Raw genomic sequence first — 14150 nt, 5'->3', positions numbered from 1 at the left:
CATATATATATATATATATATATATATATATATATATATATATATATATATATATACAAACACATACATATATATATATGTATATATATACACACACACTTTTATTTATTATGATTTTTTTTAATTGAATGTTTTGAAAATGATGAGTGTATGAACAAAAATTGCAATTTGGATGTGAATCAATTTTTCCTGCCACCCTATGAAACAGTATTGTTCAAATATCCATATACCATGTAATGTGTCCCCGACTGGATCCGTGTATTATCACAATACAAAACTGCACTCCCCCCTCCTCCCCCCCCAACAGACAACTGGACTGAAATCTGCGGGAAGTTCATCGCCATCAACGTGGCCACTATGAGCTGCGCCTCCCCTCAGAGCTGGAAGGGCCTTTCGCCCTCCGCCCACCTGGCGGACGGCACAGCCGACCTCATCCTGGTGCGGGAGTGCTCCCGTTTGGACTTCTTCAAACACCTCCTCCGACACACCAACAAGGAAGACCAGGTGGGTTAAGCCCCCCCGCCAATCACTTCGGACGACCAACTCGCCCACTCTCCCTGGTTTTGCTGACTCGCCTAAATTCCACAACAACGGTTCACTTACGTTTGGAATGCCTTCAGCCTCCGTATGGTAAATAACCTTCAGCCCGGCCCGTGGAGGCGGCGCTAATCGCTGCATCAGTGATATGCTGAACATAAGACGCAGACTAAAGCCCTCTCAGGAACTATCAGCTTTCGGAACACTGCTAATGTGTTATTACTTCAGGAAGTGCAGCTTGGGTCAAACGTGCTTTCAACTTTCAATTTCTGCAGGAGCCCCTTTTCTTATTCATTCTTTTCACAATCAAACCCCTCTGTCATCAATATCCCCCCAAATAAGTTTTAAAAAAGTCGTTTTATCCTAAAATTAATTCTAGCAATGCATTTTGCAATGGGTGCACTTTTTTCCTGGTTGAGGATCTGACCCTCCCCACCTGCACGTGCTTGCTTTGCAAAATGGAGTGCTCCAGAAAAAAACCCCCCAAAAAACATGCATTAATAAGCATACTTGCCAACCCTCCCGGATTTTCCGCGAGATTCCCGAAATTCAGCCCCTCTCTCAAAAACCTCCCGGGACAAATTTTCTCCCGAAAATCCCCCGAAATTCAGGTGGAGCTGGAGGCCACGCCCCCTCCAGCCTGTCGGCAGCCTGTTTTCACGTCAGCTTTCCCACATTATAAACAGCGTGTCTGCCCAATGACGTTACAACTGTAGAATGATCGAGGTTTCTTATGTGGGTTTATAGTTAGGCAGTTTCATTAACGTCCTCCCAGCGCGGTAACAACACACAACAACAGCAGTCACGTTTTCGTCTACCGTAAAGCAGTTCGTCCGCCGTAAACCACAATGTTGTGACACTCTTAAACAGGACAATACTGCCATCTACTGTACATGCACCACAACACCTCCAGGCAACTTCAACCCTTTACTAATACCCTCCTCCATTCACATCCCATTCTAAATAACGTAATGTAAATAATCAAATGCATTTCTAATGTATGTACTTGTTCTTATGCTATCTGAATTCACCCCCGGATTTTAAATAATGTAAATAATTCAATGTATATACTCTGATGATTAACTTGTGTGATGACTGTATTATGCTGATAGTATATATTTGTACCATGAATTGATTAACGTGGACGCTGACTTAAACAAGTTAAAAAAACCTTGTTCAAATCTACTAATAAAAGTTTCAATCAATCATGCATATGTGACAATAGCATCTACGGCTTTTAGAAAGTGCAGTGCACAACTGCGCACATAACAGCTGTAAATATACTCCTCCCCTCTTAACCACGCCCCCAACTCCGCCCCTCACCTTCCAGCCCCCACCTCCCTAAATCGGAGGTCTCAAGGTTGGCAAGTATGTTAATAAGTCAGTCTCTGATTTTATTTTAATGAGCTTGGCTGCAAAATACAGCGGCACCTCCACTTAAGAGTGTTTTGAGTTAAGAGCAGTCTCCTGGCTAATTGTTGGGATTTAACCTGAGTTACGAGTGGGAAAGTGAGGAGAATTCAAGGACATGACTTAGCGGAGGGATGTCAAACTGGTTTTCATTGAGGGCCACATCGCAGGTAGGGCTGCCATCAGAGGGCCGCTTGTAACAGCGAATAATGTATGAATTTGCCTCTGGATTTTCATTATTAATTATATAAATTTTTTACAATAAAAACTTTACATTTACAATATAGTAGGGGTGTAACGGTATGTGTATTTGTATTGAACCGTTTCGGTACGGGGGTTTCGGTTCAGTTCGGAGGTGTACCGAACGAGTTCCACACGGACATATTAAGTAGTGCACCGCATGTTGTGTAAACAAATGCACACTGAGGCACCGTGAATTGACTTACGAGGACCCCGACTTAAAGGGGAACATTATCACCAAACCTATGCAAGCGTCAATATATACCTTGATGTTGCAGAAAAAAGACCATGTATTTTTTAATCGATTTCCGAACTCTAAATGGGTGAATTTTGCAAATTAAAAGCCTTTCTGTTTATCGGTCTTTTAGCGATGACGTCAGAACGTGACGTCACCGAGGTAACACACCCGCCATATTCATTTTCACATTACAAACACCGGGTCTCAGCTCTGTTATTTTCCGTTTTTTCGACTATTTTTTGGGAACCTTGGAGACATCATGCCTCGGAGGGTGTAACAACACTAACAGGGAGGGATTCAAGTTGCACCACTGGCAAGAAATCTGCCGCCAGACCCCCATTGAATGTGCCAGAGTGTCTTCACATTTGACCGGCGATGCTAAGACAGACATGGCACAGAGATGTATGGATAACCTGCAGATGCATTTGCAACGATTAAGTCAACGAAATCACGAAGGTGAGTTTTGTTGATGTTGTTGAGTTATGTGCTAATCAAACATATTTGGTCACGGCATGACTGCCAGCTAATCGATGCTACCATGCTATGCTAATCGATGCTAACATGCTATTTACGCTAGCTGTGTGTACATTTGAAACTAGATACCCACATTTAATGTGAAACACTTACCAATCGACGGATTTAAGTTGCTCCAGTGTCACACGATGCGAAAGTCCTGATCGTTTAGTCCGCACATTTTACCGGCGATGCTAATAAGGCAGCCATGCTATGGGCCACTTCATTAGGTACACCCACGCTATGGCCGAATAGCGTCAATAGCTATCCGCTCAATAGCTTCAGTTTCTTCTTCAATTTCGTTTTCGCTATCTGCCTCCATACTCCGACCATCTGTTTCAAAACATGCGTAATCTTTTGAATCGCTTAAGCCGCTAAAATCCGAGTCTGAATCCGAGCTAATGTCGCTATATCTTGCTGTGGTAACCGCCATGTTGTTTGTATTGGCAGCACTGTATGACGTCACAGGGAAATGGACAGTGGTTTCGAAGATAGCGAAAATAAGGCACTTTAAAGCTTTATTTAGGGATATTCCCGAACTGGTAAAATTTGGGAAAAAACTTCAAAAAATACAACAAGCCACTGGGAACTGATTTTTATTGTTTTTAACCCTTTTGAAATTGTGATAATGTTCCCCTTTAAACAATTAGAAAAACTTATTCGGGTGTTACCATTTAGTAATCAATTGTACGGAATATGTACTGTACTGTGCAATCTACTAATAAAAGTTTCAATCAATCAAAAAAGAAAAAAACAACTACACACGGCATGCTAGCAGCGGCCGGGCTCGGATAGACTGAATTATGTACAGTCAAAGGTAAGCTAGACTGAATCTCATTCTTGCCGATTTAGAAATAATACATACAGTGGGGCAAAAAAAGTAATTAGTCAGCCAGCGATTGTGCAAGTTCTCCCACTTAAAATGATGACAGAGGTCTGTAATTTTCATCATAGGTACACTTCAACTGTGAGAGACAGAATGTGAAAAATAAATCCAGGAATTCACATTGTAGGAATTTTAAAGAATTTATTTGTAAATTATGATGGAAAATAAGTATTTGGTCAACCATTCAAAGCTCTCACTGATGGAAGGAGGTTTTGGCTCAAAATCTCACGATACATGGCCCCATTCATTCTTTCCTTTACACGGATCAATCGTCCTGTCCCCTTAGCAGAAAAAAAAACCCAAAGCATGATGTTTCCACCCCCATGCTTCACAGTAGGTGTGGTGTTCTTGGGATGCAACTCAGTATTCTTCTTCCTCCAAACACGACGAGTTGAGTTTATACCAAAATGGATACATGGATGATACAGCAGAGGATTGGGAGAATGTCATGTGGTCAGATGAAACCAAAATAGAACTTTTTGGTATAAACTCAACTCGTCGTGTTTGGAGGAAGAAGAATACTGAGTTGCATCCTAAGAACACCATAACTACTGTGAAGCATGGGGGTGGAAACATCATGCTTTGGGGCTGTTTTTCTGCCAAGGGGACAGGACGATTGATCCGTGTTAAGGAAAGAATGAATGGGGCCATGTATCGTGAGATTTTGAGCCAATACCTCCTTCCATCAATGAGCGCTTTGAATGGTTGACCAAATACTTATTTTCCACCATCATTTACAAATAAATTCTTTAAAATTCCTACAATGTGAATTTCTGGATTTTTTTTTCCACATTCTGTCTCTCACAGTTGAAGTGTACCTATGATGAAAATTACAGACCTCTGTCATCATTTTAAGTGGGAGAACTTGCACAATCGGTGGCTGACTAAATACTTTTTTGCCCCACTGTGTATATATATATATATACATATATATATATATATATATATATACATATATATATATATAATTTTAAATAAATTATTTTATATTTAGCCGGCAGTAAGTCGAACACATTTCCAGTGAGGGTTGGACTCCGCCAAGGCTGTCCTTTGTCACCGATTCTGTTCATAACTTTTATGGACAGAATTTCTAGGCACAGTCAAGGCGTTGAGGGGTTCCGGTTTGGTGACCGCAGGATTAGGTCTCTGCTTTTTGCAGATGATGTGGTCCTGATGGTTTCATCTGACCGGGATCTTCCGCTCTCACTGGATCGGTTTGCAGCCGAGTGTGAAGCGACCGGAATGAGAATCAGCACCTCCAAGTCCGAGTCCATGGTTCTCGCCCGGAAAAAGGTGGAATGCCATCTCCGGGTTGGAGAGGAGACCCTGCCCCAAGTGGCGGAGTTCAAGTACCTAGGAGTCTTGTTCACGAATGAGGGAAGAGTGGATCGTGAGATCGACAGGCGGATCGGTGCGACGTCTTCAGTAATGCGGACGTTGTACCGATCCGTTGTGGTGAAGAAGGAGCTGAGCCGGAAGGCAAAGCTCTCAATTTACCGGTCGATCTACGTTCCCATCCTCACCTATGGTCATGAGCTTTGGGTCACGACCGAAAGGATAAGATCACGGGTACAAGCGGCCCAAATGAGTTTCCTCTGCCTTAGAGATAGGGTGAGAAGCTCTGCCATCCGGGAGGAACTCGAAGTAAATTCGCTGCTCCTTCACATCGAGAGGAGCCAGATGAGGTGGTTCGGGCATCTGGTCAGGATGCCACCCGAACGCCTCCTTATGTCCAACCGGTAGGAGGCCACGGGGAAGACCCAGGACACGTTGGTGATCCCCCGGGAAGAGCTAGACGAAGTGGCTGGGGAGAGGGAAGTCTGGGTTTCCCTGCTTAGGCTGTTGCCCCCGCGACCAGACCTCGGATGAGCAGAAGAAGATGGATGGATATTCACCTATATATTTTATAGACGATAAAACAAGTCATCAATAAACAGACAAATAAATCCGTCCTTCCCAGTGAGAACGTGGTCACACACATTAACATGTCAGAAGTCTGAAGCATCTCGTGTCGCGGCGAGAGTCCGGTGAGTGACACTTTGCAGAATTCATTTAATATCAGTATCAGTGTCCATCCGAGCGCAGAGAAACAAGGAGTGAGGAGCCACTAAGCGTATTCATGGCCTTGTCACCAAGCCTTTAAGGCGCACGGTCCAGCGTGAATGCAAAGCGGCCCGCAGTCATAAATTGAGTCCGATGCTCAAATAAATGGCTGTCACTCTGCTTCTTTTTTTTTTTGTTTGTTTTTTTTTTCCTTTGGAGACAGAGATCGGCAGGAACAGGAAAGAAGAACAGAGAGGAAGTGGCACCCCGTTAAGTGGGAGAAAATTGTTTGCGGGACACAAGTGAACCTTTTGGCCACTTTGGAGGGAGATGAAAAGCGAGTCTGACAGAATAATGTGTTATTTTTTCCTTCTCCTCACTCCTCAGATGCTGATTCGCTTTAATGCACCTCCACTCCCGTGTTGCGGTTTTTGTGACTGTGAAGAAAAATGCAAAGACTTTCCATTAAAGGGGAACATTATCACCAGACTTATGTAGGCGTCAATATATACCTTGATGTTGCAGAAAAAAGACCATATGTTTTTTTTAACCGATTTCGGAACTCTAAAAAGGTGAATTTGGCAATTTAATCACCTTTCAATTGTTCGCCTGTCGGAGCAATGACCTTTCACCCGTGACGTCACATCGGGAAGCGACCCGCCATTTTGTCAAACACATCACACACACCAAGTCAAATCAGCTCTGTTATTTTCTGTTTTTTCAACCGGTTTCCCGTTCCTTGTCAGGGGTGTTTGTTGTATTAGCTTTCACTGTTATGCTGATGACACCCAACTCTACATGCCCCTAAAGCTGACCAACACGCCGGATTGTAGTCAGCTGGAGGCGTGTCTTAATGAAATTAAACAATGGATGTCCGCTAACTTTTTGCAACTCAACACCAAAAAAACGGAAATGCTGATTATCGGTCCTACTAGACACCGAACTCTATTTAACAATACAACTCTAACATTTGACAACCAATTAATTAAACAAGGCGACACGGTAAAGAATCTGGGTATTGTCTTCGACCCAACTCTCTCCTTTGAGGAACACATTAAAAGCGTTACTAAAACGGCCTTCTTTCATCTCCGTAATATCGCTAAGATTCGCTTCATTATATTGTACCATATGTCCCGGCAAGAAATCTGCGTTCAAAGGACTCCGGCTTATTAGTGATTTCCAAAGCCCCAAAAAAGTCTGCGGGCTATAGAGCGTTTTCCGTTCGGGCTCCAGTACTCTGGAATGCCCTCCCGGTAACAGTTCGAGATGCCACCTCAGTAGAAGCATTTAAGTCTCACTTTAAAACTCATTTGTATACTCTAGCCTTTAAATAGACTCCCTTTTTAGACCAGTTGATCTGCCGTTTCTTTTCTTTTTTCTCCTATGTCCCACTCTCCCTTGTGGAGGGGGTCCGGTCCGATCCGGTGGCCATGTACTGCTTGCCTGTGTATCGGCTGGGGACATCTCTGCGCTGCTGATCCGCCTCCGCTTGGGATGGTTTCCTGATGGCTCCGCTGTGAACGGGACTCTCGCTGCTGTGTTGGATCCGCTTTGGACTGGACTCTCGCGACTGTGTTGGATCCATTATGGATTGAACTTTCACAGTATCATGTTAGACCCGCTCGACATCCATTGCTTTCCTCCTCTCCAAGGTTCTCATATTCATTATTGTCACCGATGTCCCACTGGGTGTGAGTTTTCCTTGCCCTTATGTGGGCCTACCGAGGATGTTTTGGTGGTTTGTGCAGCCCTTTGAGACACTAGTGATTTAGGGCTATATAAGTAAACATTGATTGATTGATTGATTGAACCCCAAGATGCAGAGATGGAGGCAGGCATGGTATATGAAAACCTGATCTAATTAAAACTACACAAGAACAAACAAAAAGCACACACGTGGGCGGAATAACAAACTAAGAGAGCTAGCACCGGGAGCTAGAAAAAGAAAAAGGAACTTTAGCATGGAAGCTAGAGGATGACAAACAGAAAACTGGAAATAGTTAATGGCTAACAAAAACAGCTTACCGCTACGACGACCAGGACAAGATGTAGCACGACAGGTAATAGCTGAAATGATGCCAGACACGACAGGTAGCAAAGACACAAGAGTGGATAAAAAAGAAAGTAAAATCATATAAAACAATTATATTAAAAATAGTAATTAATGATAGTGTTTCAGGGACTGTGTCCCTTGCAGACTGTGTTATATATGTAGTGGGAACCAGAATTTTGGTAGCAGAATGAAACAACCCTTTTTTGTGTGAGTGGGTGTGGATGAGTGTGAATGGGGGAGGGAGGGGTTTTCTTTGGGGGGTTGATGCACTAATGGAAAGTGTATCTTGTGTATTTTTATGTCAAAAAGACACAAGACTGACATGAGACAACGACAATACAATAGAATGATCCAGCAACTGACACAAGACAGAAGAAGGTACAAATAGGAGCCGGCTGATTGGCAACAGGTGTGGCCAGATGCCAATCAGCCGCAGCTGAGGGGGAACACAGCACTCAGGGAACAAGACAGGAAGCTGACAAAATAAGAGCACTAGACAGGAACTAAGGACAGGAGATACTAAACACGTTGAGGAGGAACACAGCACTCAGGGAACAAGACAGGAAGCTGACAAAATAAGAGCACTCGACAGGAACTAAGGACAGGAAATACTAAACACACTGAGGAGGAACACAGCACTCAGGGAACAAGACAGGAAGCTGACAAATTAAGAGCACTTGACAGGAACTAAAAGACAGGGAATACTAAACACAGGAAACAGACAAATGTAGAGGAAAAAGACACAAGACTGACATGAGACAACGACAATACAATACAATGATCCAGCAACTGACACAAGACAGAAGAAGGTACAAATAAGAGCCGGCTGATTGGCAGCAGGTGTGGCCAGATGCCAATCAGCCGCAGCTGAAGGGGAACACAGCACTCAGGGAACAAGGCAGGAAGCTGACAAAATAAGAGCACTAGACAGGAACTAAGGACAGGAGATACTAAACACGCTGAGGAGGAACGCAGCACTCAGGGAACAAGACAGGAAGCTGACAAAATAAGAGCACTAGACAGGAACAAAGGACAGGAAATACTAAAAACACTGAGGAGGAACACAGCACTCAGGGAACAAGACAGGAAGCTGACAAATTAAGAGCACTTGACAGGAACTAAAAGACAGGGAATACTAAACACAGGAAACAGACAAATGCAGAGGAAAAAACTAAAACATAGACAAACTGTCGGGGGCGAGCCTGACAGTACCTTGGAGGTATCATGCCTCGTCGGTGTGTTGTCGGAGGGTGTAACAACACAAACAGAGACGGATTCAAGTTGCACCACTGGTCAAAAGATGCGAAAGTCCCTCGTTTGTTCCGCACACTTTACTGATGATAGCTATGCTACGACAGAGATGGCGAGAATGTGTGGATATCCTGCGACACTCAAAGCAGATGCATTTCCAACAAAGTCAACGAAATCACAAAGGTGAGTTTAGATGTATGTGGAGTGTGCTAATCAGACATATTTGTTCACGGCATGACTGCAAGCTAATCGATGCTAACAGGCTATTTAGGCTAGCTGTACTGTATGTACATATTCCAACATTATGCCTCATTTGTAGCTATATTTGTATCCAGCCTTTCCCTCCACCCACATTTAATGCCAAACAAACACATACCAATCGTTGGTTAGAAGGCGATCGCCGAATTCTTCCTCATTGCCATAGTCCGCCGTGATATGGCTCAATAGCTTCAGTTTCTTCTTTGATTTTGTTTTCGGTACCTGCCTCCACAGTCCAACCATCCGTTTCAATACATGCGTGATCTGTTGAATAGTTTACGTGGCTGAAATCCGAGTCTGAATCCGAGCTAATATCGCTATAACTTTCTGTGATCACGCTGTGATGTCACAGGATAATGGACGGGTGGATATAACGACGGTTAAAATCAGGCACTTTGAAGCCGTTTTTCGGGATTTGCGTGATGGGTAACATTTTGAGAAAATCTTCGAAAAATAAAATAAGCCACTGGGAACTGATTTTTATTGGTTTTAACCCTTCAGAAATTGTGATAATGTTCCCCTTTAAAAACAATCTGCTGCGTCAAAATAACTTAAAAAGCCTTGCGTCTCACAGGATGGCTGTCTAATATAAAAACTTCTAACTTGTCACAGTTTGACCACTCCTTCGTGGAGGTCCACCGCGTGCGCAAGTTCCGCTTCCAGCCCAGCCACCAGGAGACGCTGTCACTGGAGGACATGAAGCCGGACTTGAGTCCCATTTGCTCCGGAGCCACCAGGTGCCACTTCGACGACTGTGCCTGCAGCCACTGGACCTGTGACGGGGAGATTCTGCCCCACGTTGACATACAAGCCAGGTACAATCCTGGGACTTTACAAATGTGCTGCCGCTAAGAAACTGTCATGTGTGACAGGAGCACGGCGCTGTTCGGAAGGATCGACGGCAAAAATGCTTGTCACAGATCAACTCTGTGACATTTCTTCAGGGCCTGATGCACACTAGTCTAACATCCCTTATACGCTATCAAGGACCTACTTCAAATATGCGCATCAAATATGCACATCAAAGATCCCAAAAAAGACAGAATTGCTCTGCTTTTTTTTTTTAAAAGATTTTCTGTGAAAACACGAGTCAAAGATCCTCAAAATAACAGGAGCACTCGAAAGGATTTGCTTCAAAAATGCATAACAGAGATCCTCAATATGACAGGAGCGCTCACCATTTTTTTAAGGATCTACTGCAAAAAGTTCCACATCAAAAGATCCTCTATATCAGTGGTCCCCAACCACCGGGCCGCAGAAGAATTTTTTTTGTTTTTAATAAAAAAAAAAACAAAAAAAAAAAAACGTTTTTTTTGTTGTTTTTTTATTAAATCAACATAAAAAACACAATATACACTCACAATTAGAGCAACAACTACAAAAACCTCCCTTTTTCATGACAAAAACGTCCCTTTTTCATGACAAAAAAAAAAAAAAAAAAAAGGACCCCCCCTGCCCCCCCGGGCCGCGGGACAAATTATTAAGCGTTGACCGGTCCGCGGATACAAAAAGGTTGGGGACCACTGATCTATATGATGTAAGCGCTGCGCTGTTTTTAAGGATCAACGGTGAACATGCTTGTCACAGATCAGCTCAGGGCTATTTATTCAGGGCCTACACACTAGTCAAAGATCCTTTATATGACAGGAGTGTGCTATTAAGGATCAATTTCAAATATGCACATCAAAGATCCTCAAAAAGACAGAATTGCCCTGCTTTTTTTAAAAAAGATTTTCTGTGAAAACACGAGTCAAAGATCCTCAAAATAACAGGAGCACTTGAAAGAATCTGCTTCAAAAATGCATATCAGAGATCCTCAATATGACAGGAGCACTCACCGTTTTTAAGGATCTACTGCAAAAAGTTCCACATCAAAAGATCCTCTATATGACTGCGCTGTTTTTAATGATGAACGGCAAAAATGCTTGTCACAGATCAGCTCGGTGATATTTCTTCAGGGCCTACTTCACACACACACACACACTAGTCAAAGATCCTTTATACGACAGGAGTACTCTATTAAGGATCAACTTCAAATATGCACACCAAAGATCCTCAAAAAGACAGAATTGCCCTGCTTTTTTTTTTTATATTTTCTGTGAAAACACAAGTCAAAGATCCTCAAAATAACAGGAGCACTCGAAAGGATCTGCTTCAAAAATGCATATCAGAGATCCTCAATATGACGAGCGCTCACCGTTTTTAAGGATCTACTGCAAAAAGTTCCACATCAAAAGATCCTCTATATGACGGAAGCGCTGCGCTGTTTTTAAGGATCAACGGCAAAAATGTTTGTCACAGATCAGCTCGGGGCTATTTATTTAGGGCCTACTTCACACACACTAGTCAAAGATCCTTTATACGACATGAGTGTGCTATTAAGGATCGATTTCAAATATGCACATCAAAGATCCTCAAAAAGAGAGAACTTCCCTGCTTTTTTAAAAAAGATTTACTGTGAAAACACGAGTCGAAGATCCACAAAATTACAGGAGCACTCTGTTTAGGATCTACGTCAAAAATGCATATCAAAGATCGTCAATATGACAGAAGCACTCACGGTGTTTAAGGATCTATTGCAAAAAGTTCCACATCAAAAGATCCTCTATATGACGTAAGCGCTGCGCTGTTTTTAAGGATCAACGGCAAAAATTCTTGTCACAGATCAGCTCGGTGCTATTTCTTCAGGGCCTACTGCACACACACACTAGTCAAAGATCCTTAATACGACAGGAGTACTCTATTAGGATCAACTTCAAATATGCACATCAAAGATCCTCAAAAGGACAGAATTGCCCTGCTTTTTTTTAAAGATTTTCTGTGAAAACACGAGTCAAAGATCCTCAAAATAACAGGAGCACTCGAAAGGATTTGCTTCAAAAATGCATATCAGAGATCCTCAATATGACAGGAGCGCTCCCCGTTTTTAAGGATCTACTGCAAAAAGTTCCACATCAAAAGATCCTCTATATGACGTAAGCGCTGCGCTGTTTTTAAGGATCAACGGCAAAAATGCTTGTCACAGATCAGCTCGGGGCTATTTATTCAGGGCCTACTTCACACACACTAGTCAAAGATCCTTTATACGACAGGAGTACTCTATTAAGGATCAACTTCAAATATGCACATCAAAGATCCTCAAAAAGACAGAACACACCAGCTATTTGTAAAGATTAACTGTGAAAACACAAGTGAAAGATCCTTAAAATAACAGGAACGCTCGAAAGGATCTGCTTCAAAAATGCATATCAGAGATCCTCAATATGACAGGAGCGCTCACCGTTTTTAAGGATCTACTGCAAAAAGTTCCACATCAAAAGATCCTCTATATGACGGAAGCGCTGCGCTGTTTTTAAGGATCAACGGCGAAAATGCTTGTCACAGATCAGCTCGGGGCTATTTATTCAGGGCCTACTTCACACACACACTAGTCAAAGATCCTTTATACGACATGAGTGTGCTATTAGGGATCGATTTCAAATATGCACATCAAAGATCCTCAAAAAGAGAGAACTTCCCTGCTTTTTTAAAAAAGATTTACTGTGAAAACACGAGTCAAAGATCCTCAAAATAACAGGAGCACTCGAAAGGATCTGCTTCAAAAATGCATATCAGAGATCCTAAATATGACAGGAGCGCTCACCGTTTTTAAGGATCTACTGCAAAAAGTTCCACATCAAAAGATCCTCTATATGACGTAAGCGCTGCGCTGTTTTTAAGGATCAACGGCGAAAATGCTTGTCACAGATCAGCTCGGTGATATTTATTCAGGGCCTACTTCACACACACTAGTCAAAGATCCTTTATACGACAGGAGTACTCTATTAAGGATCAACTTCAAATATGCACATCAAAGATCCTCAAAAAGACAAAATTGCCCTGCTTTTTTTTTAAAGATTTTCTGTGAAAACACGAGTCAAAGATCCTCAAAATAACAGGAGCACTCGAAATAATCTGCTTCAAAAATGCATATCAGAGATCCTAAATATGACAGGAGTGCTCACCGTGTTTAAGGATCTACTGCAAAAAGTTCCACGTCAAAAGATCCTCTATATGACGTAAGTGCTGCACTGTTTTTAAGGATTAACGGCGAAAATGCTTGTCACAGATCAGCTCGGTGATATTTATTCAGGGCCTACTGCACACACACACTAGTCAAAGATCTTTTATACGACAGGAGTACTCTATTAAGGATCAACTTCAAATATGCACATCAAAGATCCTCAAAAAGACAGAATTGCCCTGCTTTTTTTTTAAAGATTTTCTGTGAAAACACGAGTCAAAGATCCTCAAAATAACAGGAGCACTCGAAAGGATCTGCTTCAAAAATGCATATCAGAGATCCTCAATATGACAGGAGCGCTCACCGTTTTTAAGGATCTACTGCAAAAAGTTCCACATCAAAAGATCCTCTATATGACGTAAGCGCTGCGCTGTTTTTGAGGATCAACGGCAAAAATGCTTGTCACAGTTCAGCTCGGTGCTATTTCTTCAGGGCCTACTGCACACATACACTAGTCAAAGATCCTTTATACGACAGGAGTACTCTAGGATCAACTTCAAATGTGCACATCAAAGATCCCCAAAAAGAAAGAATTGCCTTGCTTTTTTTTTTTTTAAAGATTTTCTGCAAAAACACGAGTCAAAGATCCTCAAAATAACAGGAGAATTGAAAGAATCTGTTTCAAAAATGCATATCAGGGATCCTAAATATGACAGGA

General features: G+C 42.4%; 1 protein-coding gene and 1 long non-coding RNA gene across 5 annotated transcripts in view; one reads left to right on the top strand and one right to left on the bottom strand.

Moving 5' to 3' along the window:
* Window positions 1-14150, bottom strand: part of LOC133561185 (uncharacterized) — a 180678-nt gene that overhangs the window by 39406 nt on the left and 127122 nt on the right. The window lies entirely within an intron of this gene.
* cerk (ceramide kinase) overlaps window positions 1-14150 on the top strand; it is a 154409-nt gene that overhangs the window by 128898 nt on the left and 11361 nt on the right. For all 4 annotated transcript variants that reach the window (XM_061914476.1, XM_061914475.1, XM_061914477.1 and 1 more), the window contains 2 exons: window positions 308-504; window positions 10042-10244. In XM_061914476.1, coding sequence (XP_061770460.1) covers window positions 308-504; window positions 10042-10244 — 400 coding nt within the window. The remainder of the gene's footprint in view (window positions 1-307; window positions 505-10041; window positions 10245-14150) is intronic.

This window comes from Nerophis ophidion, linkage group LG10 (assembly GCF_033978795.1).
Source record: "Nerophis ophidion isolate RoL-2023_Sa linkage group LG10, RoL_Noph_v1.0, whole genome shotgun sequence".
Classification (NCBI taxonomy): domain Eukaryota; kingdom Metazoa; phylum Chordata; class Actinopteri; order Syngnathiformes; family Syngnathidae; genus Nerophis; species Nerophis ophidion.
This window is presented reverse-complemented; position numbering and strand designations above follow the sequence as displayed.